Source organism: Pelophylax lessonae (assembly GCF_965119305.1).
Source record: "Pelophylax lessonae genome assembly, chromosome: 2".
In the NCBI taxonomy this organism is placed as follows: domain Eukaryota; kingdom Metazoa; phylum Chordata; class Amphibia; order Anura; family Ranidae; genus Pelophylax; species Pelophylax lessonae.
In genome coordinates, this window is record NC_138769.1 from 410,848,220 (window position 1) to 410,874,278 (window position 26,059).

The 26,059-nt window shown below is 43.0% G+C and overlaps 1 protein-coding gene across 1 annotated transcript in view; it reads right to left on the reverse strand.

The window, feature by feature from the left end:
- Positions 1-26,059, reverse strand: part of MYBBP1A (MYB binding protein 1a) — a gene marked incomplete at its 5' end in the record, with an annotated part of 97,473 nt that overhangs the window by 66,776 nt on the left and 4,638 nt on the right. The window contains 12 exons of the mRNA XM_082246192.1: positions 148-262; positions 1,070-1,276; positions 2,328-2,453; positions 2,617-2,727; positions 2,848-3,137; positions 6,511-6,628; positions 6,848-7,015; positions 14,777-14,967; positions 16,656-16,763; positions 20,041-20,115; positions 20,917-21,000; positions 23,394-23,489. Coding sequence (XP_082102318.1) covers positions 148-262; positions 1,070-1,276; positions 2,328-2,453; positions 2,617-2,727; positions 2,848-3,137; positions 6,511-6,628; positions 6,848-7,015; positions 14,777-14,967; positions 16,656-16,763; positions 20,041-20,115; positions 20,917-21,000; positions 23,394-23,489 — 1,689 coding nt within the window. The remainder of the gene's footprint in view (positions 1-147; positions 263-1,069; positions 1,277-2,327; positions 2,454-2,616; positions 2,728-2,847; positions 3,138-6,510; positions 6,629-6,847; positions 7,016-14,776; positions 14,968-16,655; positions 16,764-20,040; positions 20,116-20,916; positions 21,001-23,393; positions 23,490-26,059) is intronic.

The following is a 26,059-nucleotide window of genomic DNA, read 5'->3' on the forward strand; positions in this document are numbered from 1 at the left end:
ACCCTTCCCCCTACTGAGAGTGTTTATATCTTACCACCCAATAAGACATGATGAAGCTAGTAGTGAGGAAAAATAAATCAGTAAATACAACTTATTTGATCACCACAGTTTCTCTCAGATCGCATGTTCTAGCAGATTACACCGTACCTTAAAAAGATGAATTCCTACTAACAGCAACAACTGTTGATATGCCGATAGTTCCATGCTACTTGATTTCTTAGTTGCTTGCTTCTTTTGAAGGCCTTCTACATATTGAAGCATTCTGCATAGAAGAAACAGGTAAATCCAACAAGATAGATCAACTAAATATTGTAAAATACTAATATTTAAATGTACAATCTGATGGTCTGACCGTATATAGATACCAATATTTGTATGACTTCTATGCCCACAAATGCAACCAAAAAAAAAGGATTGCCAATGCACTGTGACTATTATATTGTAATGTTACATTAAGGGTTTTAAATAAAACATTTTCCTGATAAAAAAAAAAAAATGTACAATCTGGTCACCTAACAGTTCAATGCGGTAATTTATAAAATAAACAATTTTTATTTCTTTTTACAAATAAGTGTCTACAGTGTTTCTAAAACATGTGGGTACTCCGTCATCTAAACATTGGTAGCTTTCAAAATTTCCATGAGCTGTGCTCAAATATTGACAACAGTGCATGCTTTTCACTGTTTTCTTCCAAAATGAAAGACAAAAAATTAAAACCCAAGTATATTTTAAGAGAACATTCTGCTTATTGTACTGAGGAAATGTTGGTGAAATAAAAAAGCCTGTTCTACATCTAGTTGGAAATTTTTCTTCCATATAACTTGCAGTCTACATTTATCTTACATCATGCCATGTGGAGTTTAGATCAGTTTAGCATTTGCAAAAACAAACTCTTGGAATACAAAAGAGTAAATACTGTATATAAGCATACATATCAACATGGTATGAATTTGGATAAAAGCAAGCCTTAAGGAATTGTAAAAAGAAAATTACATAAACCAGTCTGTTCTTCATTCTTCCCTTCAATAGTGCCAATACTTTAACATAATGAACCAGTAACGGAGCTTACCGATCCCAAGCTTCCTTTTCCTCTTCGCTGAATGGTTTAACAGCTTTAACAACTTTCTCACGTGACAGCAGCAAATTAGCGTAGCGCACCATGCAATTAATCCAAAGGCCCCCATCTGCGGTAACTCCAACCACATGTCTCTCCTTTATAGTGTTATCTGCAGAACTTTCTCCAAGGGCAGGCATGTTGTTTAGATTAAGCAACAAGCTGAAATTCAATCAAACACAGACACAAATGCATTAATGTTTCTACCTTCTTGGAATACAACTTAAATTTTGGTCGACCCGTTAAATCAATGGCGAAAAACGAATTTAACTGCGTTTCCATCTTGTATTATAAGGATGAGAAGTACAATCAGAGCACAATTCTATTATCACTACAGCCCTAATCCAATATAAAAAAGTAAAGTCATTAACCATACTGGGTGTCCCTTATTTGTACGCTCTGCCTTCAAGGTTAAACAGCAAATCTAAAGAAGGGTAAAGGCAGCGCTATACCCCTTATGGGTTATAATCTTCTGCAAAGAGAGAAAGAACTAGCAGTGGTAAACCAATAGATAAAAATATAATCTGCAATTGCAGAAAATGACAACAAATGGGTGGAATCTGTGCCCCCACCACCCCACTAGAGAAAAGAAGTGAACAGTGAAAAAAAAAAAAAATTTCCCCCTAGAACAAAGTGAGGGATTTAGCAAAAGCTTTTGGGGATGGTCAAAAGCAGTTTAATTATAAAAAAAAAAAAAAAACAAGGGGGGAAAAAGGGTAGAGGAAAAACTGGCATCAGCAAAAGTTGTTGCAGAAACCCTGTGGATCAGGGGAGGCCTTGCAGTCAGCAGCAGAAGCATCCAAAGGAAGAGAGAGTAAAGGGGAATGGGGATTATTGTAAGCAAATAGTCTCCTGCTACCCTGTCCAGCATTCAAACGACCAATAATACAGGTGAATTTGAAAGAAAACCCTCCGTTTCAGTCAGAGCAAGTAAGGGGTTTACATGCATACTGCCCTGAATTTAACTAATTATGCTGAACCCTCAAACCAGAGAGCAGAGTAAGGCATTAGTGTTACCGTTTGCCTTTGGGGGGGGGGGGGGGTGAGAACAAGATAACAAACTTTACACTTTTGTGACCACACTTTAAGAGGCTTGACCTGTACCCCCAAAGTTCTGTTGTGTCCCCCAGTGAACATTTAGGAAAAAAATTGCAATCCAAGTGAACACAAAAAAATCTTTCCTCTAAAAGACGAAATCAATTTCAATATTAACCTGAAAAATGCTTCAGCAACATGTGAACGTATTTGGTCATTCAGGGGTACTGATAGGCGTATCTCTGTTTCCGGAATGTCAGACACAGACTTCTTTGCTTCAAAAAATGCATGGAATAAAACAAACCTAAAGATTAAAAAGCATAGTAAATTTTGTTAGCAGGATTCTAGTACAGTGATAAAACATTTAAACTTGCAGTTCAGCGATCAGGAAATTACTACATAGAACAGAAAACACAAAACAAAAATATTGAATTCACCATATGTAGTGGCAAAAACCAATATCTTACCGCGCAATATCCATCACTTGATCCTCATCTCGCTTTACTTGGGTATTGTCAATTATACTTGTAAGCCGAGGAATAATCCATTTTCTCAGGCGTAATACTACATGGTCAGTTCTTCAAACAAATATATGAGAAAGTTACAAATTAATTGTCATGGGGTTCCCATAAAAAAATATAAAATATAACAGCTGGTTCTGCTTCACAATATGCACACACATCAATCCTTAAACTCACGTCATCTCTTGCTCCTGTTTCTCCTTCTGGCGCTTGGTACTAAAATCTAGGCAGGAATCAAGATCTGGACTAAGGAACATGTTCTTCAACCAATCAATGTATTTTTGCAGAGCAGATGGCTTTAAATGCCTAACCACTTTCCATGTGCTGGGAACCACTGGGTATCCTTGGTTTGTAAGCGATGAGAAACCAATAAGAACTTTAAGTTGCTTTTGTGCATCTTCGCAGTTTTCCAAAAAGGCCTCTACATAGGTGTTCATCTCAGGGGCAAACTTAAACCGGTCTATAGGCTATATAAAACAAATATATTACAACACAAACATTAAACATGTCAACTTTACTTCAAATAATATAAATACCATAATATCTGTATGTCTATTAGCAGGCCTGTAAATATACCACAAGTTAGCAACCACAAATTCATATATAAAACAGTGATATGCTACAATGCTTACCCTTCAAAAACAAATATTATTATGGCAGTAATGCATTTCAAATATTAATTTGTAAGAAAAAAAAATATTTTAATTTTGAGTTCTTTTTTTCTCTAAAATTGAATGTTTCCATGCTTTCCAGGCACTGTGCACATCTTTCCTAAATGTCTTACTTTTACTGAATGAGCCCATAGTGGGGAAAATAATGATTTGATCTCCTGCAGATTTTGTAAGTTTGCCAACTTACAAAGAAATGAAGGGTCTAACTCTATAATTTTTATCAACAGGTGTATATTTATTGATTTTTTTTTTTTTTTTTTTTTTTTTTAATTTATATGTATTGAATTTTGAGTTTAGAAAAAAAAATTGTACAAAAAGAAAAAACCCACAATAAAATCAGTACAAGAACATCTCGCACGGCTCATGTTGTTGGTAATAATGGTGCCCCCCAGAAAGTGCAATAATAGCAAATACAATATCAGTCAGAACAAATTGCAGAACAATGTAAATTATAGAGTGATTATGACTGTATAGAAGCCAAAGTTAAATGACTAGTAAACCACTTGCCCCAAATTTTATGGAACATTCGATTTCTTCCAAATTTTAAAAAGGTAAGTTTACATAAGGGTAGGAAGTAATTAACAAGTTTTAACCAATGCATCAGAGTAGGTGATGTTGATCCCTTCCAAGATAACAAGCGATTTCTTGGCATAAAAATGTAGTATACACAGTCTCATAGCATGTGAAGTGTTAGGTCCCCAAATATACCCAACAGAATTCTTGGGGTTCAAAATATTCAGCAGATTCAATGCAGTGGTAATGAAGGAACCTATGTCTGTCCAAAATCTTTGAACTTCTGAGCAGGACCAGAAACTGTAGAAAGGTAGCAGCCTGGCTGTAGCCTTGGAAGCACTCTGCAGAGGGACTCCAGCCCAACATATACAGTCTAGCAGAAGTAAGGTGGGATTGATGGAAAATGTTTAAATTGTATAATTCTATCCTTCGATGAAAAAACAGGTTTAAAAAGGTGTCACTGAACTTAAACCACTCCGCCTCTGCCAAAGGTATATCCAGGTATGCTCATTTAGTGTTTGCAGCCTTAAACCTTGGATTAGATTCTGTTAGAAGGGCCTAGTAACAAGTTGAAATAAGTTTAGTGGGGTCTGGCTCTCAACCTTTTCTCCAAGGGCGGTACTTGGCTAGGATTAGCTAGGGAGCCAATATTTGCTTGCACCGCATGGGGGAGTTGGTAATTGTAAAATATATATAGTGGTGGGGCAAATAAAAAGTCCTGCCGTAGCTGGTAGAACTTAAAGCCTTGCATATCATGCAGGCGATGCAAGTATTTAAACCCTTTAGAGGACAATCTCTATTGGTCAGGCAGGGAGTGCAGTTAGAAAAAAGTAGGATTAAACCATAGGGGGTTAATAGGGGATGACAACCATACATTAGTGGAAGATCTTGTCACTATTGTTTAAAAAAGCGAAAGAGGTGTGTAAAAATCGAGGTGCCTGGTCAAACCGGCACACAACGAGTGTAAATATATTGTGACAAGGCTTTGAAGGAGGAGGTAATAGCTGCCTCTGTGGTGGTACATGTATTAGCTGAGACAGGGTATAGTCAGACATGGACCTGGACTAGCTGGGAGGTTAAATAGTAGAAGAAGTTAGGGAATGCTAGACCTGCTAAATGAGTCGGTAGTCTTAAGTCCTATTCAAGGAGGGGGGGGGGGCATGTGTTTTTTTCTGGATTTTTGTTTGATAATCGCTATAATTTAAAAATCACCTTTGATAACAATTATAGACCCATCACTATTTTGTAAGTGGGCAAACTTACAAAATCTGCAGGGGTTAAAATAATGATTTTACCACTGTAGGTATTGATGGTATTGGGCAATTCAGCTGTATGTCAATTGCCTATAAGGAATGAGGTTGGTGGAACGTGCACTGAAGAGAGGATTATGCTTCCCAAACTGCATCAGCCCTTCAAGCTGTGCAACATATGACAAGTCTGGCATGTTCCTCAAAAGGCCACCTCGTCCCAAACAAGGCACAGTTATTATAGCCTGTTAAATTAAATTTAGATAAATTGTCTACCTAGGCGAGCAGCATAGGACCACCATTGTTTAACAACTTAAGGAGAGGAAGGTTTTACCCCCCTTAATGACCAGGCCATTTTTTTATGTTATTTTTCCCCCACAAATAGAGCTTTCTTTTGGTGGTATTTGATCACCTCTGCAATTTAATAAAATTCTTTTCCGCACTATAAACAAAAATAAAATAAATAAATTATATATATATATATATATATATATATATATATATATATATATATATATATATATATATATATATATATATATATATATATATATATACACACACACACTTTTTTTTACTTTCTGCGATAAAATATTCCCAATAAAAAAAAAATTCTTATTTTAGGCCAATATGTATTCTGCTACATATTTCTGGTAAAAAAAAAATCCAATAAGAGTATATTGATTGGTTTGCGCAAAAGTTATCGTGTCTACAAACTAGGGAAAAGATGTCATTTTTTATTTACTTTTTTACTAGTAATGGCAGTGATCAGCGATTTTTAGCAGGACTGCAACATTACGGTGGACAGATCGGACGCCTGTCATTTTTGACACTTTTGGGGGGGGGGGGGGGGGGACCAGTGACATTAGTACAATAACCAAATAACCAGTGCTCAAAATATGCACTGTTGCTGTACTGACACTTTCAGTTAACACCAGGGACTGTGTGCGGGATGGGCTCACTGGATGAACACAGAGACCTGTGTTCCTAAATAGACCGGCGTGCTGTCTCCACAGGGATCGATTGCGGGTGCCCACACTAACTGCTTTAAAAAGCAATGTACATGTATGTCGTTTCGAGTAACAGATCTGACCTGCCACAGTAAAAACTATGGTGGCTGGTCGGCAAGTGGTCAACAGGCATCAATCGCAGACTATGATCTGTGTCACTAGTGCAGAGGGAGCACAAAATGCAGAGTCTTCTAAGGCAGACAATATAGTATTTGATTAGGGAGTAAAGTGGTGTTTGACTTTTTTTTACCAAGTGTCCCACTTCCTAAAATCTTGGACCTATGTTCATTTGTCTAAAAGAATGAACCTCTTCTATCCTTCAGAAAAGAGTAATAATGATGCTACAAACAAAAATACAAAAAAAATTCAAGTCAGCCAGAGCTGTCAGAAGGTTCCTACCTGAGTTGAGACACAGTGATTTCCATAATGTAACATGACTTCACTCCTAAGGACAAGCTGCAATTGGCTTTTATCTAATAGAGGTAAAGAAGCACCCAGAAGCCTATAACACATGTATCTGAAAAAAAAAAAGTTATAAAATGAAACTTGGACAAACCAAAACAAGCAGTATGTTAAAAATGAAGCGCTGACACTATGAATAAATATTACTACATGAAGTTGATTGGAGTTGTATATTTGGTCTTGCAAGGTAAGTAAATGCAAGGTGTAAATTTGTCAAAAAAGGTCAGTTAGCATTATGGCAACCTAAACAGGCATAAGAAACACAAACACTTACATGCATGGTCCAAACTGTTCCTGCATCAGACCATTCTCCACAATCTCTTTCCAAAACAATTCAAAAGCCTCTTCCTTTAGAGAGATCTTCACCAAGTCCAGAGCTACTGCTGGAAGACACCTCTCTTTTTTCACAGACTTGGCAGCCATTTTTAACAGATCTACCAACCTTGATAAAATGGAAGAGAATAAGTATTTACCATCCATATTACAATAGAACGCACTTATTACATACGTCAGCAGGTTCCCGTGAAACAACGTGCACATACGTCACTTCTCGGGAGCGATCGTGGGGGCATGCGTCCATTCATCAGAGGGGAAGCTGATCTGAGGGGGCGGTGGCCACGATCACAGTCAGGCACCCGTGATCACTCCCCGTGGAGTAGACGCTATAACTTCTGCACAAATCAATCAATATACACTTATTGGTATTTTTTTTAACAAATATATGCGGCAAAAACGGAATTTTTGTAAAATCTTACCTGTAAAATTCCTTTCTCTGAGTCCTCCGACAGTCGCCGCCTCTTCATATTCGTCACATATGGGGGTATTAGACTTTGCTCCGAAGGAGTAGCTAGGCAACAGAATATGTTAACAATAAAGCTTTAACATATCCCACCCTCAAGGGGTGGTCCCCTCAGTCAATACCCTCCTACTTCCTGCAACCATATCTCAGTTTTAGTGGAATAGCAGTACAGTATACATTCAAACCCCAAAAGAGGGGCGGGGGCGGCGACTGTCGGAGGACTCAGAGAAAGGAATTTTACAGGTAAGATTTTACAAAAATTCCGTTTTCTCTTACGTCCTCCGACAGTCGCCGCCTCTTCATATTCGTCACATATGGGGACGTCCCAAAGCAGTGCAAACATGAGGGGTGGGAAACGCATCCGCGCCGAAAGGCAACGCAGTCTCCACATCAAAGAAAGGAACCTTACCAAAGGAAGGAAACCAGCTGGGCAACAGCAAAAATAAGTGCTCAACAGGAGCAACAACCCAGGAAAAGACAAAAAACCCAGGGGATACAAAAAACTATCCCAACAGCCAGGAGTCCCCAACAAGGGACCCTAGGGAACAGCCGCACTAAGAACCTTGTGGCCAAAGGAAGCATCCGCCGATGCCTGAACATCTACTTTGTAGAATTTTGTGAAAGTATGCACGGTCGACCAAGTCGCCGCCTTACACACCTGGGCTACAGAAGCCCCATGACGGCAGGCCCAAGACGTACTCAGAGATCTAGTAGAGTGCGCCTTCACAGGCACAGGGGGAACCTTCCCCTGCAAGGCATAGGCCTGTTCAATGGTCTGCCTGATCCATTTGGCGATGGTAGAGGCCGAAGCCGCCATGCCCTTCCGAGGACCCTCTGGAAGAACAAACAAGGAGTCCGTCTTACGAAAAGACTCAGTCGATTTAAGGTAAACCCTTATCGCCCGAACAACATCCAGAGAGTGCAATCTCATCTCCTTTGGATGTTTAGGCTTCGTGCACAACGAAGGCAAAACAATATCCTCGTTAAGATGGAATTCCGAAACTCGTTTCGGCAGAAAAGAAGGATTAGGTCGCAAGACCACCTTATCCAAATGAACAACCAGGTACGGAGACTTGCAGGACAAAGCCGCCAGTTCCGTCACTCTGCGAGCCGAAGTGATCGCCACCAAAAAGGCGACCTTTTTGGACAACATAGACAACGAGATCTCCCTGATCTGTTCAAAAGGAGCACGTTGTAACACAGATAGAACGAGATTCAAGTCCCAAGGGGGCAAAGGATCCCTCCTAGGAGGAACCAGATGCCGCACATCCTGAATAAAGGTGCCAACCAAGGAGTTGGAAGCCACGGGACGTTGAAACAGAACGGCCAGCGCAGACACCTGACCCTTTATCGTAGCCAGCGCCAAACGCTGATCGACACCCGTCTGAAGGAAAGACAGCACACGGGAAACCGAGTACGTGCGGGGTGAAAACCCCCTGGACTCACACCAGGCAAAATAGGCCTTCCAAGTACGGTAATAAACCTTCCCCGAGGAAGACTTCCTCGCGTTGATCAAAGTATGAACGACCTCTGGAGAGAGACCCTTCTCCTTCAGGACCTCGGTCTCAACAGCCAGGCCGTCAAAGCCAGCGACTGTAAAGCAGGATGGTAAATCGGTCCTTGAGACAGTAGATCGTCTCGAAGAGGCAGACGCCAAGGGGCGTCGACCGCCAGATTCACGAGGTCTGCGTACCAGGACCGGCGAGGCCAGTCCGGTGCCACAAGAATCACCGTGCTGCGTTCCGAGTGTAACCTGCGAAGGAACCTGGACAGCAACTGAATCTGTGGAAACGCGTACATCAGCCTGTACTGATGCCACGGGGCCACTAACGCGTCCGACGCGTCTGCCCGAGGGTCGCGCGTCCGTGCCACGAACCTCTTCACCTTGTAGTTGAGGCGAGACGCGAACAGGTCCACATCTGGAAGACCCCACTTCGCGCACAACATCTGGAAGACAGCCGGGTGGAGAGACCATTCCCCCTGATCCAGGGTCTGGCGGCTCAGATAGTCCGCCTGCCAGTTCTCCACTCCCGGAATGTGAACCGCCGTTATCGCCGGGACATGAGTCTCGGCCCAAGATAGAATGTCGGCCACTTCTCGAGCCGCTCGGGCACTCCTGGTGCCCCCTTGGTGGTTGATGTAGGCCACCGCCGTGGCATTGTCCGTCTGCACCCGAACCGGGCAGCCCTGCAGCCGGTCCGTCCAGCGATGAAGACAGAGCCTTATCGCACGCAATTCCAGAATGTTGATCGGGAGGGAAGACTCCCCCTCCGACCAGGTCCCCTGGGCGGACAGAACGCCCAGAACACCACCCCAGCCCGACAGGCTGGCATCCGTGGTGATTACCGTCCACGAGATCGGACGAAACGACTTGCCCCCGGACACCAACGGGGACTGGAGCCACCACAGAAGGTTTTCCCTGGTGCGATGACTCAACGAGATCTGAAGATCCAGAGATTGAGGTCGCCCGTCCCACCTGGACAGGATCTCCGCTTGGAGACCCCGCGTGTGAAACTGCGCGAAAGGAATCGCCTCGAAGGCCGAGACCATCAATCCCAGACATCTCATACACGTCCGCAGAGACGAGTGTGGAACGTCCCTGAGGGACCTGACTTCCTCCTGAAGAGTCCTGAGTTTGTCTTCCGGCAGGAAGACCTTCGCCTGCACCGAGTCCAGTATCATTCCCAGATAGGGGAGACGAACCGACGGACTCAGTGTCGACTTTGGAACATTTATCGTCCAACCAAACTCCTGCAGAGTTTGCATTGTGACAGACAGGTCCTCCTCCAGACCCTGTCTGGTCGCAGACCGAACCAGAATGTCGTCCAGATACCCCAGGACAGAAATGCCCTGGGCCCTCAATAATGCCAGAACCGGTGCAAGCACCTTGGTGAAGACCCGCGGAGCCGAGGCGAGACCAAAGGGCAACGCCACGAACTGGTAGTGATCCTCCGCAATGGCAAATCGAAGGTATCTCTGATGACCCTCGAATATGGGGATGTGAAGGTACGCATCCTTCAAATCGATGGAGGCCATGAATTCCCCCGGAACGAGGGCAGCCACCACCGAGCGCAGGGATTCCATGCGGAACTTGCGAACCCGCACAGAGCGGTTCAGAGCCTTCAAGTCCAGAATCGGACGAACCTTGCCCTCCTTCCTGGGCACGGTGAACAGATTGGAATAAAACCCCCGAAATCTGTCCCGATGAGGCACCGGAACCACCACTCCCTGAGCCCTCAGGTCCCGCACCGCCAGGTGCAGATCCCGCAGGCGCTCTGGAGACAGTTGAAGATTTGAGGGAAAAAATCTGCTCTCCGGCCGAGAGAGAAACTCGATCTTGTAACCAGATCGAACGATTTCCAGAACCCATCTGTCCCGCACACGGGCCAACCAGGGCTGAAGAAAACCGAGCAAGCGTCCCCCCACCCCAAAACTGGGTGAGGGCGCCCCTTCAGGCCGAACTGTTATGGGCTGCAGGTCCGGATTGGCCGGACTTCTGTTTCCCAGACCAGGGCTTCTTCTGAGAGCCTTGGCCTTTGAACGGTTTGCCCTTGTAGTGCGGCCGAAAGGCACGAAAGGACCCCTGAGGGGGCCGAAAATTAGCATGCTTCTTCCCAGAAGCCCCCTTAGCCTTGGGGAAATGGGGCAAGAGAGTGCTCTTACCCCCGGTGATCCCCTTAATCAACACATCCAGGGACTCCCCAAAAAGGCGAGACCCATCATAAGGCAGATTGGCTAAGGTCTTACGTGAAGATTGGTCCACCGACCAACATTTCAACCAAACCAGGCGGCGAGACAACACCGCCACGCTGTGCACACGTGCAGCCAACGGAATCAGGTCCAGGTCCGCATCACACAGATACATGACACCCTGGTGGATCTGATCCACCATATCCAGGGTCGCCGCCGAGGCCGAATCGGCCACTAGGACGCGCCTAAGCATCTGCGTCCAACTTGCGATCGCCTGGGCCGCCATGAGAGAAGCAAACAGAGCCTTAAGCATAGAACCCGTAACAGAATAAGTATGACGGGCAAGAGACTCCAGTCTCCTATCCGTGGCATCACGGAAAACAGGGGAACCCTCTGCAGGAATCGCAGTGGCTTTGTTCAAAACCGCAATTGCATGATCCACTGGCGGAGGCACACACCACCGTTCATCAGTGGCAGGCGAGAAAGGATAACGCAGCTTGAATTTACTTGGTACCGCAAAAGGCTTGCGCAGATCGCGCCATTGATCCTTAACAGCGCGCTGAAAATCAGCATTGCAGGGAAAAACCTGCGGCGTCCTGCGTTTCCTCTGCGTCCCATAAGCCGCCAAGGCAGCGGGGGGACACACTTCGTCCTGCAAACGTAGCGTCTGCTTAATGGAAGCAATCAACTCATCCATGATTGCAAGCTCTTCAGGCGAGCCAGGGGGAGAATTATCAACCCCCTCAACTTCAGCCTCTACCTCAGACCCCACTAGATCAAGAGAGGAGCGGGACCCCGATAAGGAGGTCCCTGCCAGAACAGCCCCATCACCTTCACCCTCAGAATCAGAGGACAGAGCAACTCTGGGCCGTTTAGTAGATTGAGCAGCCACCAGCATTTGCACCTGGGCAGCAAGGCCAGCCACAATAGTGGCTAAATCCCCCCCTGGGGGGGAAACAGCGGTCCCCTGGCTTTCCACCAATACTGTAGGAAACTTGCCCTCCTGAGAATCCATTGCCCCTGTAATGCCAGACAACCAAGGGTTAACTGCCCCCTTTTAGCAAGCGCGGCAAGCGCAGCCCACCGCACCACACTCAGGCACAATGAGACCCCCACAGGGAATATACAAACTGAATACAGGCAATGGATAGCAAGAACAGAAGGATAAAACCTGAGGAGACCCCGCTGCTGCTGCTGCCGCCTCGATCGGTGTTCCTGGAAAGAGGAAGTGATGCTGCCAGGGCGCTCTATGTAAGCCTATGGAGGCTACAAGAAAATGGCCGCCGTGCATGTAAACCATGCGGCCGGAGCGGGCGCCGGTAAAATGGCGTCGTTTGGCGCTGAAAACGCCGCTCCACAGTGCATAAAAACACACACATTACATCCCAATATAAGGATACATGTTAGATCGCCGCAGCGATCGCTGTATATGCCCAAACATGCCAAGAAAAAACATGCCCCACAGCACACAGCTTCTCACACTGCCCAGCCTGACACACACAGTGTCATACAGCTCCCCCCCCCCCCCCTTGCAGCCCACAGCATGCAGCCGAGAGATAGGGAGACAAGCAGTGTGATTAAAGGCAGGTTACACAGTCCCAGACTGAGACCCCCCCAGACAGACAGGTCCCCACATAAATACACTTACCTCACATGGCGTGGGGAACCCGCACAGGCGAACAAGCCGCTGCACATGAGGCAGGGAGAGTCGCAATTCAAGACGCACAAAATGGGGGTTAAGAAACCGCACAGCGTCCAGTGAGGTAGCCACCTCACCAATCATCCCTGCACCGAACAGGGATGGGTCGTTCACTGTGCCAGGAGCGTTACCTGGCTGAACGCTCGATGGCAGACTGGGAAGCCACTGACCCACGACCTGCGACCAGGGGGATCAGCCCGAGACCCAGTCCGCATGATCCTCTTCGTCCGAAGAACTAACTAATGCTGACAAAAATAACAGCTAAGGAAAGATAGAGAGAAAACTCAAACAAAATATTAAAAAGAAGAAAGAGTCTGGGACAGAAAGTCCCAGCACAGAGAGAGCCAGCCACTCCTGACAAGCTAGACATTAAAACTGAGATATGGTTGCAGGAAGTAGGAGGGTATTGACTGAGGGGACCACCCCTTGAGGGTGGGATATGTTAAAGCTTTATTGTTAACATATTCTGTTGCCTAGCTACTCCTTCGGAGCAAAGTCTAATACCCCCATATGTGACGAATATGAAGAGGCGGCGACTGTCGGAGGACGTAAGAGAAATACAAATTGGCCGAAAATGATGAAGAAAATTTGATATTAAATTTTTTTTTATTGGGAATGTTAAATAGCAGAAAGTGAAAAATATTGTTTTTTTTTTCCGAATGGTCGCTTTTTGTTTATAGCGCAAAAAAAAAAAAAAAAAAAAAAAAAAAAAAAAAAATCGCACAGGTGATCAAATACCACAAAAAGAAAGCTCTATTTGTGGGGAAAAAAAGGATATCCATTATATTTGGGTACAGCGTCTCACAACCGCGCAACTGTTTGTTAAAATAATGTAGTGTCGAATCGCAAAAAATGGCCTGGTCATTAAGGGGGAAAATCTTCCGGTCCAGAAATGGTTAAGGTCTCAACAAGAATATCACTTTTCAAGCACTACTAGAGACAAGGAGAACAGTGAATACATAAAAGTATTCTGTTGTAATTAGGTTTTTGTGCATATTTCTACATTTTTGCAACAATCCAGGGATTGTTATCCTTTCCCTACTGATCATGAAGAAAAAACAAAATGTTGGCACAGATGAGGTAAAGCCATAATCCCTCCTGGAATACATTAAACACCGGCCTGAGTATGAAGGAACTTTAGAGTGAGGGTATAGCCCAGGTTTTAATGTTTATCATGTGTGTGTGTGAATATATATATATTACACACACATACATACATACATACATACATTCATATTCACATACATACATATACACACACACACATATAAATAAGTAGATTTGTGGGGGACCAGAGGTCTCATGCACACTGGACATTATTGTACCTGCAACTAGAGGCATCAGACTTTTTTTCCCTGCCATAACTCTCCTGAATGTTAGTTTGTGTGTCCATACACACATAGGATTTAAGCAGCATCTAGCGTCAGAGTCTTTTAGGTGCAATAAAAAAAAACCCAACTGCCAGTTCATCCAGGAGCAAGGAGCAGCAGTGTTTTAGCAGAAAAACCGCTTTACGATTGTTAATGCTCATTAACGCTAGGTGCCTTTAGCTCTTGAGCGTGAATTCATTTCAATGGCCAGAACAAATTATAAAAAAATAATTACAGCGCTTGATGCCTGGTAACACACCTTAACTGGGGTACACATTTTAACAAGTGTAAGGAGTTGTTTTCTGCCAAAAAACGCTGCTGTCTGGAGGAAAGGATTTTAGGAGAGTTTCCAAAACGTCTAGTGTGCACGAGGCCTAAAGCCTGTCAAAAAAGTAGCATGACATTTTAAAATTAGGTCTTCAAATTATAAACTTTTGAAAATGCTGGTTGCATTGCTTAGTCTAGCTTCAATTCTTTCTGATTCACTGCCCTAGAATATACAGATTAAGTCAGGATGGAGTAAGAGCTTCTAATCTGCATACAAGTCTCAGGACAATGACAGCCAGCATTTTCAAGGAGAGGTCAACAATGGCAACTCCCATAGGTCTCTAAGCAAAGGCTCCCAGACCGCTCTGGTCATCTTACTTTGGTAGATTTTCCTGTGCAGTAATCATGGAAGACCCAAGAAGCTTCTTTAAATTCTTGGGCTTAAGCACTCCTGGAAACTTCTGCATTCCCACAAGCAGCAAGTGTAATTGTTCTGGAGTGCTAAATGCTGATGTCAGGTCAGAGCGCAGCACCTCAAACAGCACTTCTTGAAAAGTAGATTCAGGAATCTAAACAAAAAGGAAAAATGATTTCATATGAGTTACCAGGTTTAAATAATATACACAAGTAAATTCATATGCTCGGAGTAGTTCTTCAAATACTGTAGTTACTGCATACAAGTTATGATTAACCGCATTTGTATCGCAGACATGCTAAAAAAATGAAATGTCAAAATAACTTTTAATTCACTTTTATGCACCGCAGCTTGGCTACAGTGTGCCGAAACTGACGGTACATGTAGTCTTCAGATGAGCTCTGGTCCATGGCAGAAAAATGGATACAGTATTTTTCTGCACTGTACTGCTCAGCACCCGGGGGCTCTGTTGCAGTGTGAACAGAAGTGTAATTCAAAGATACAAAGTAACATTGTTACTTTGCTTTTGCTCTGTTTGGTTCATCTGCAGATAAAAATGGTGCACGCCTATCTGAAAAAGATGTCAGTTAAAGCAACTTTTAAAAAAAAAAAAGTTAGTACTGTAAGGGAGGGCAGGCTCAGCTGGTATTGGGAGCAGTAAACCACGCATAAAACAGGGATTTCCAGGATAACTCTAAACAGGTTCATCATTTGCTTTTATTCAACAAGGCAATAAACAGAGTTCAGTGTAGGAGGGCTTGGTACAGCAAGTTCATAGTACAAAAAAACAAAGCATCTACTTGTTTAAGCCATTAACAAAACTACAGTCACCTACTAACATGGTGCCCCAAATAGGTTTCCCAAAACAGGCAGTTTTTTTTGTTTTTTTTTAATGTTCTGTCAGCACTCAAAAGTGAACATGTCAAGAGTTTAAAAAACACATCTACATTCTAGCTTTAGACATACAGTACTTAAAGCGGTTGTATCCCGCTTTTTTACACTTTTACCTACAGGTAAGCCTATAATAAGGCTTACCTGTAGGTACAAATAATATCTCCTAAACCGGCACGGTTTAGGAGATATTTACAGTGCATGCAGCCGCTCGAGCGAGCGGCGCATGCGCTCTGAAGGTCCGGGGGGACCTTCAATTAACTTGCCGGGAGCTTGCCGGAAAAATCACTCCCGCGCGCATGCGCGGGAGTGACGTCATCGCGGCTCCGGCCAATCAGCGCGCTGGAGCCGTCTCTTCCGGCCAATCAGCGCGCCGGAGCCGCCGAACCGGGAAGAGACGACGAGGGATCATGGCAGCGCCCGCATCGATGTCCGGGGGTCCGTGTCGGGGCTTCGTTTTAAGGTAAGTTAAACATAATGGGCTAGTATGCGATGCATACTAGCTCATTATGCCTTTGTCTTGCAGGTTTTTTTTTTTTTATTTTTTTTTTTTACAGGGTTTACAACCGCTTTAATAGGTTGCCCTAGGAAATCAAGAACAAGTATAATCTTCTGCTAGGTTGCCTGAGCATGACCCAACAGTGGTCCTAATTAGATAACATTTCTGCATTTTTGATACACATGCTATAATTCTGGACTATAAACAGCAAAATAAAATCAGGTGTACAACTACATATACATAAATGTAAGGTCACTTTATGACCAGATTTCCCATTTTTGCACATGTAAAAATAAAAGCACTTGTATAAGGTTCAACAGATACTTAAATAGTATAGTACACTCTATAATCTCTTGTTACCATTGGTTTGTACAAAATCAAGTGAGTCAAAATACTTTTCTTAGTAGTAACTACATTTGTAATACAGGTAATTTTTTATTTTCGTTCCCCACCTCAGATAGAATATCAACCAATGTTTTCCTGGGCAAATCCTTCAAGTCATCTCTGTATTGTGCCAGTCTCTGCAGCAACTGCACACACTGAAGTAATACTTTTGTGTCCTGTATAAGGAAAGAAAAGAAGATACTGCAAACAGTTGAATCTAAAACATGCATTTGGTGATGCATACATTAAAAAGGAAACTGAATTGGCACTACTAAAGACTTATTACTCTGTAACTCCTTTTCCAGGAATGTTCCAAGACAGTTGATTAAAAGAATGGCAGTGCCCACAACAGTTATAAAGGTTTAAAAGGCTTAACAGCAAGATGACAAACCTTTAGGCTCAGTTCATACATCAGCGCACTGCTCTGAAAATCACATGTGAGGTCTGTGCAATGCGACTTCAGATATACAGATAGTATGGCTGAATTCGCATCTGATTCGGCACAAAATCGCAGAGGACCCTTTTTTGGGTATGCAGCAGAATCGGCTCGCATGGTGGCTCACACCTATGCGATACGATTTATGTCCGAATATCAGATCGCACTGCGATATGTGAACTGATCTGGGGGTGTCGTTAAGTTTGAGTTGACACCCCCAGCAATTCGCATATGGCAGTGTGAACTGCCTGTGCTGGGAATGCGATGCGGGAACCTGCAGTGGATTTGCAGGGTTCCCGCATCGCATAAGTGTGAACCGAGACTAAAAGAAATGTACCACCCCAAAGGTTTTTTGGGGGTTGATGCCAGTTGACAGAAGGATGAAAGAGCCACTCCCTGGTTCTTGTGAAAACTTGTGACTAATTCTAGTAGGAAGGCAGGATGTCCTCTTAACTATTTTCAACACAAAGTAATAAAAGGTTTTCACTCAGAGGGCTTGAATTTTCGCTGGCCATACAAACAGATGTAATAGTGATTAGAAACACTAGTTTGTGTGGTATTGAACAAGAACATTTGTAATTAGCTGAAATGGGGAATTTGTATGTCTTTGCAGTACCATCTGCAAGTCCCCAGATATTGTAAGGACTTTTGGAGAACTGAAGCGCCGATTGATCAGGGAGTTATTGGGTAGGCTCTCATCTAGGTCATATACTAATGGAAATATAATTGGACCTTGAGCATGCTTGGAGGCTTAAGCCCTGCACACACGGGGCGACTGTCAGCCAGAATGGGCATGACTGAAAAAGCTCTGCTAACCAGTCCTGATTAGCGCTCTCAGCCATTGGATGAGAGCACAAACCAGAGTTTTCTGGCATAGGGGCAGTCCCCCTGTTAGAAAACAATAGAAAAGCAGGGGAGATCACTGTACTAACATTGGATTGTTAGCACAGTGGCTCCGACCTGAGATGTCAGTTTTTTTTTCGTTCATTCCACTGGGTTTAAAGAAAAAAAACTAGCAGTGTGTACTAGGCTTAAGGCCCTCCTTGTCTGCCTCTCTTTGTAAGGGGCACTGTACTGAGGCTACCTGTAGAGGACATTGTTACTGGTAGGTTTTTCAAACCTTGCCATAAATAACCCTGGCGACTAGTTTTACGCTTTGAAGCAGTAGGCGGATCATGTTGCCAGGTAAACAAAGGATAAGTTCACCTTTAGAACATGTTATATGCTCCACCGGTATTAAGGGAGCAACATGTTCCAGCCTCTTCCTCCTCTGCCGTGCATTGTGAAAGTTCCGACTTGTGGGCTACTGCATCTAGCCCCACCGAGTTCCTTTGTGGTTTGAGAAAGTAAAACTCTCTCACCTTGGTATTTTGCACCTTAATAAATACCTCTAAAAGAACTGCGGATTCTCCTTGTCTGAGTTTGTTTTGGCTCTGCAAATCTGCCCTGCCATAAAATTGGGATCAGACTTTCTTCCACCTGTGTAACTATGGCCTTCAACATCTTTTGAAGTGTCTTGGATGTGGTCCCCCCAGCAACTAAGATAGGAAACGGTCAATCTCTTTTATGACGGCAACCAAACATGTTTTGCTGAAATATAGGATCTAAAATGTCAGAACGCTTCCCAAATCAGCTCTGGGGTGGCTAATGTCATGATGCGAAAAAGGGACATAGCTTGCCTTGTTGGCAATGTTTCAACATTCCACACCAGGCATGCAGCGGAGAGGGGGTGGTGTGTGCAGACTGTCACCTGAAGGTGGAGGGGGGCTACATGTGTTGGCCCAACCTGTCATCTCCATAGGCTGTGGGCATGTGCAGACTGTAAGCCCTGCTTTCCTCCCTCCTCCTTTTCTTTTCCCCTGCACTGGTATATTCGGAAATTACGAAGAGTATTACTAGCAAAATCACCAGATGAAAATTAAGGTTGTGTAACGGTGTGTACTGCAGCCGATCTGACCGAAGCTGGCATGACCGAAAAAGGTCTGAGGACTGGCTCCAGATCAGCACTCTCAGCCAATAACTGGGAACGCTGACCAGAGTGTTCACAAAAAGCACAGCAGGGGAGATCGCTGTACTAACATTGCATGGTTAGTACAGCGGCTCCTCCTGAGCGGTCTGAAAAAAAAAAAAAAAAAAAAAAAAAAAAAAAAAAAAAAAACTTTTAGCGCTGCTGGGTTGAGCAAAAAAAAAAAAAATAAACTGATAGTGTGCACTAGGTTTAAAGCAGCCAACTAGGGATAGGTAAGTTGCAATAGATTACATTTTTGGTTTTGGTCTTAGATATGCTCTCAGGTATAATACTATCTGCTTTTACCATCTTGTCAGACAATGATATTTTAAAGGCGGAGTTCCAGTCTCCTGTAAAAAAAATAAAACTCAGCAGCTGCTAAAACTGTAGCTGCTGACTTTTATAAAAACAGCTACTCACCTGTCCCATGTTCTAGCGGTGTGCGCACCTCAGTCATTTTCACCCGCTGGCATCTTCACGAGAATACTTCCGCTCTGATCGCCTAGGCAGTCGGAGTGGGAACCTGTCAAAATCGGATATACGCTCCTCAAAAGTGCCAATTGCTGAAGAGGAGCAAGGGACGAGTCCTTAAAGTGGAGCTTCCCCTTTTGAATGGAGTTCCACTTTAAGATCCAACACAATGAATAACTAGAATTTTACCTGCTACTTTTACAATGCATGGTCTCTGTCGAGCACACTTACTCCCAATGTGCTACAGTAACCGATATTCATATACTAAAAGTCTTCACTTCTCTATCCCTATCACAATTTTTGAGTCTCGGTTAAACACAATTATGTGTAAAATATATTTTACATTATTTCCCAAGACAAACAAGATTGCACGCACACAAAACATGCCATGCTTTATGCTTGTACAGAAACATTATTCACAGTTTTATCCACAGTACTCATTCTCTATTAACTTATAAGAAGCATTTTCAGGAGGCAGCCAATAATCAAATAAATCTCACTTATTTCCTCCCTTGTATGTTTTGATAAAGAATATTACCTTGCCAAGGCGACCAGACTGGAACAAAGCGAGAACTCCAAAAAAATTCCCAAAGGCTGCATTTCTGATCAATTTCTGAAAATTGCAATTTAATAATTAATTAGTCAGGGCTTAGGTCAAATGCAATAATCCTAATTCAACATAAGCTGCTACTAAAAGAAATGTCACATTTGAGATGCTACAGCAAGAACAAAAAACAGTGTTTTATAGTGTTGCACTCTAAAGTGGAACTCACCTTTCAAATTATGTATGATTAAAAATTTGGCCAATATGTATTCTGCTACATATTTTTGGTAAAAAAAAAAAAAATCCCAATGAGAGTATATTGACTGGTTTGTGCAAAAGTTAGAACGTGGTAGCGTAATGGTAGCGATCAGCGGCTTATAGAGGGGCTGCGCTACTGGGGCGGACAGTCGGGACACTAACACCTTTTGGGTACCAGTTACACAAATATGCACTGTCACTGTACTAATGACATTGGCTGGCAAGGGGTTAAGATCAGGGGAGATCGAAGACTTAACTGTGTGGCTAGTGCTTCTACTAGTGGAAGTCACTGATCCAGGAACACAGGATCAATGACTTCACTGCTGACAGAACGGCAATCTGCCTTATATACATACAGTAGGCAGACTGACGTCCTGCCTGTGAAACAAACAATTGGCGGACATAGAGTCCCCGGTACCCGCCGATCTGCTCCAACGGAGAATAATCACCACGGAAGCTGGTCAGCGGCGGCATGCCTGTGCGCCCCCCCAAGCTGGAAGTGCTGAATCACCTACTAGGTACTTGATGCAATGCAGTAGAGCTACTGTATACCTAAGCGATACAGTCGGCAAGCAGTTAACAGATTGCAGAAGAAAGTATGTGAGCGCTCACCTTTTTTACTCTTTGAAGGTTATATTTCTCATCAATGTATTCAAATACTGTTGCCAATGGGATTTCTTCAAAACACTGCACAATCTTCGAAAAAAAAAAAAAAAAACACAAGGGTTTAAAGTTATAAATTTTTGCAGAAAGTCCAGGGATGGAAAAAAACATAAAATAAGTAACTGTTTGTAACTAATGACTCTAAATAAGGATTTAACTAAACCCATTCTCAGGTTTACTACTACGACTAAAAACTGCAATAACTGGGAAGTGACTTACTTCACCTGCCTGCTGTTTGCTACTTCAATCCAGGATACCACATACAAAAATGGCCACACTACACAACACAATATACAAGCACGCATACAGAACATTATAGCCTCAATTCACAAGCTTTAAACAAAAGGATAAGTGCTGTATCATTCTCAACCATGCCACTATTTTATACATCTTTTTGGACTAAATAAAAAAGGTCACTTTTTTGAAAATTTAGATTGTTAGCTTGGTATGTTGACTTTGTGAACAGAACCTGATGTATCAGACAGTTATACGGGAGCATAGAAAGGACATGGCGGTCATTTACAGCACCCATTTTAATATCACTCTCTAAGCACCCCTGGGGAAAATTCAACAAAGAACCTGACTAGATACTGTAATGTATACAGGTTAGCCCCACATTTTCAATGTGAATACTAGGAGTAGGCTCTGATATCTACAGTATATTTAGGGCGCTTTGGGCTGTGAAGCTGAAAGACAAAAGTTCAAATTGAAGTCAACTCGTTGATTTAACCGTTTAAAAAACAGTTACACTCCGAGCATGTGTCGGAAATGTAACTGTCACTTTGGGTGTTCTCACAATCAAACTGTCAAATCCATCAAATGGCTGGTGTCTCATAAGTTATAACATGTGCAGCATCACAGCATTTGAAGATCAAATAAAGGCCAGGATGGCAGCTTCCTTGGCTGAAAAGCATAGGAGGGTTTAGTTCTGCTTTCAGCAACCAGCCTGAACACAAAGGATAAAAGCAACAAGATTGTAGCAGCTATGCAAGGCCACCAATCAACTTCAAGCTTTTATTTCCAAAGTTTAAAGTGTTTGTAAAGATTTGGGGTTTTTTAAATACCAAACATGTAATACTTACCTGCTCTGTATGTACAATAGTTTTGCATAGAGCAGCCTTAATTTTCCTCTTCTGTGGTCCCCCCACCAGCACTATCCTCTCCTCCTTTTGTGTCTGCCCCCTTAGCAAACACTAAAAAAACTAAAAATCCAAAAATAATGTCCCCCGGTGTAGATCCATCAATAATCACGCCAAAAAGAAAAGCTCCGCACTCATCAAAGGCTTACACAGCCGAATGTCCGCCCCTCCGTCTGAGAGTTCTTAAACAAGTAAAGGGTGGGGTCAGCTGTTAACATCACACAGTGGCCCGCTCCCTTGTGACATTTCCACCCCCCCCCCACCCCGCCAGGGATGCTGCGGTCAGTGACGTCACAAGGAGGCGGACCACCAGGTGACATCATCGGGTGGCCCCGCGCCCCTTACCCATTTAGGAAACTGTCAGAGGAGATGGCAGTCAGCGGTTAGCCTTCGACAAGTGCAGAGTTTTTTTTCGGGTCCGGGGGTCAGCGTGATGGATCTACATTGGGGGACATTTTATTATTTTTAATAAAGGAATTGTCAAAAACTGTGTTCGTGTTTTTGTGTGACAATTTTTGTTGGCAAATGAGTAGGGGTACAATGTACGACGACAAGATCTGGGGACCTCCCTTGTTAAAGGGGGCTTCCAGATTCTGATAAGCCACCCACAGACCCCCGCAACCACAGCCCAGGGTTGTGGGGAAAAGGCCCTTGTCCCCACCAACATGAGTACAAGGTGCTTAAGCGCGGGGGGGCAGTGACCCCTCACCCCAAAGCATCACCCTGTGTTGAGGGCATGCGGCCTAGTATGGTTGGTGTGTTTCGCTCATCCCCTCCTTTTCTTGACCTGCAGTGCTGTATGCTCGGATAAAGGTCTGGTATGGATTTGGTACCATTTTTTTTCTTTTATTTTGGCATTGGGTTCCCCCCCAAATCCATACAGGCTTGAAGGGCCTGGTATGGATCCGAAGGAGCACCCAACGCCGTTTTTTTCTTCCACAAATTTTTTTTTTTTATACAAATCAGCTGTCAGCGGGAAAGCCCACTGACAGCTGATGACTCGTCGGTTGTTAAGGATGCAGCGGCTGGCTTCCCCGCCTGCTCCTTAGCAACTAGGCTGCATACAGACAAGGGCCACATGCAGGCTGTCTGTTCAAAAGCACTTAACCAAGACAATGGTGATCGTTTTTGTTTGTGGACATGCTTGAAAATCATTTAATGGCACCTTTTTGTGTTAACTGTACATTTATCTTAAAACAAAAAAAAAAAAAAAAAAAAGGATTCAAATATAGAGCACTCAGAACAATCAGAATAAATGGAAAACATATTCAGCTCTGAAATACTAACCTGAGCTAATGCCAAGCTGAATCCTGGCCGTGCTGACTCACGGGTAGCTGCCAATCCATCCACAAGTCTCTTGAAGGTGTATTTCAGCTCATCTTCCTGTGTGAGGTGTAAAAAAATATTGGCCTTGCATTAGCAATTTCAAATAAAATTAATAACGCTGTCATCCATAAAGCATTTTCTTGCTGTACAAGAAAAATATATGATTGATTTAGGTGATTGTGAGAGATTTGGCAGATGCAACACAAAGGCTGCATAATACAAGTATAACAAACATGCTGTACAAAAATTGAACTGATTAAAAGTTTTTTTCAACACAAAAAAAAGTCTATACTAAACTTCTCAGTACTGTGATGCAGTCAGTGCAGAACTCATATTGCAGATTGTTGTAGAAACCCAAGGTCACGTGTCTTGCAGTGGAATTACATTAATCTTGTTCAGTCTACTCGCACCATAACAGTGTGCTACAACACATGTGGTTTTGTGTTTTAAGGTGAATATCCCAGGCTGGCAATTTATTTTGAATGGCCTGTCATCTCACCTTAACACATAAAAAATAGGTCCTGCACATTTTTTTAAAGCGGAAATAAACTTCCATGGATTGTTTGTGCATATAGGTAAGCGGCTTACCTATGGGTACTGCAAATATCACTTTCCTAAACATGCAACGTTTAGGAGATATTTACTGTATATGCTGCCGATTATGTAATCGGCGCATGCTCTCTGAAGGAACGGCCACCCGTGATGTTTCTTCAGACAGGTGTGCCATGACTGGCGGCTCCTGCACTTATGTGCAGGAGTGATGACACATGGCTCCGGCCAGTCACACAGCCGGAGTCCCTGGACCCAGAAGGAAGACGGGCGAAGATGGATGCAGCCTCCATCGGCGACAACGAAGACTTTGTTTGCAGGTACGTTTCACATAGTGTGCTAGTATGCCTTTGCTTTGCAGGTCAGGAGAAAGAAAAATAAAAGAGGCAGCGTGTACTTTCTCTAAGACTAGTGAAATGCAATGCACAAAACATATGGATGTACGCACTGCAGTGTGCTGTACTGCAGCTCACTGTTGATTGGGGCTGAGCTGCAATTACCTTAAATGTTAATACTCATCTACAATGCATTACCGTGCATGGTCGTAATGTATATCACGACTTGATATGTGTCTGAACCTTTTATGTGTATAAAGTGTTACTTACATATAATTAAGAGACATTGTCACCTTGCCCATGCAGGGCAGAGACAGTGTCCATCAACCCCCTTATACTCACCTTACATTTAACACCCTTCAGCTACTTGCTCTTCAGCAATCAGGAAAACATGAGAAAGGGCCGCATGTGCCCCTTTTCCCTGTGACAGTGCCCAGGCCTAGAGGCCAATGGGTAGGCCCAAGCACAAACCGATCACGGGAGGGGGGGATGTTGCCAACACAGCCAATCGATTCAGTGACAGCTGCGAGGGTGGAAGCAGCTGCAATGGAGCAGAAGAGGATTGTATAGGAGTCCCCTTGACAGAGATACTGTCACTGACAATTTCACTATATAACAGACAATATATAAGCTATATGACACTTACTTTACCAAAGCCTGCAAATTTTGGCTTGTTTGCACCAGTGACATCCCACCATTGCAGGTAGGCAGAATTACTATTCCAACATATCCGTTATATATTTAAATATCTTATGTTTTTAGAATCTCCAAGGCACAGACAACATCTTACATCTGCAGGATCTTGTCTGCTAGGCCTCAGGGGTTCTGACTGTCCGGGCTTGGTACAGTATCCTCACCATTATTTTTTATAACAATCAGCTGTTACAACAATATATACCACTGGTATGGTTGGGCAGAAGAGGCAGAATTATTTAAGATACCCCCTATACCCTGATGAAGGAGTTGCATAACCTCTGAAACCCTGGATGGAGGGCATTGGTGTTTAAGTATCAGGGTACATTGGTGTAATTTCAGCTGTGTGTTCCATGTATAGTTTGCAAAGATTGCTTTTATTGATGAAACATGAATAAAAATAGATTTTACAAAATACATTTGTTATATTAGTTAAGTGCCCAAAAAGTCCCATTTCCAATTCTATGTTCTAATTCAGGGATGTGGCACATTATGTAGTCTAACCACCAATACCCCTAGAAGAAAAAAAACCAAAAAACAAAACAAAACAAAAAAAAAAAAAAAAAAAAAAATATATATATATATATATATATATATATATATATATATATATATATATATATATATATATATATATATATATATATATATATATATATATATAAAATACACACACAGTATCTCACAAAAGTGAGTACACCCCTCACATTTTTGTAAATATTTTATTATATCTTTTCATGTGACAACACTGAAGAAATGACACTGTGCTACAATGTAAAGTAGTGAGTGTACAGTTTGTATAACAGTGTAATGCTGGCCTTACACTAGCCGAAAAATCTTTCGAAAATCTGTCATTTGGTCAGATTGTTCGTTTTTCGTCCAGTTAATGGGCACAAATAGAAAATTGTTATTAACTTTTCAGAGCCGAATAATTGAAGAACAGTTTGGAAAATTCTGCCGAACGAGCGATAAATTGAAAGGTTAATGTGTTTCTTGGCCAAACTGTTTGCCCTAGGCATATGTAACAAAATGGACGAAAAACAACCATTG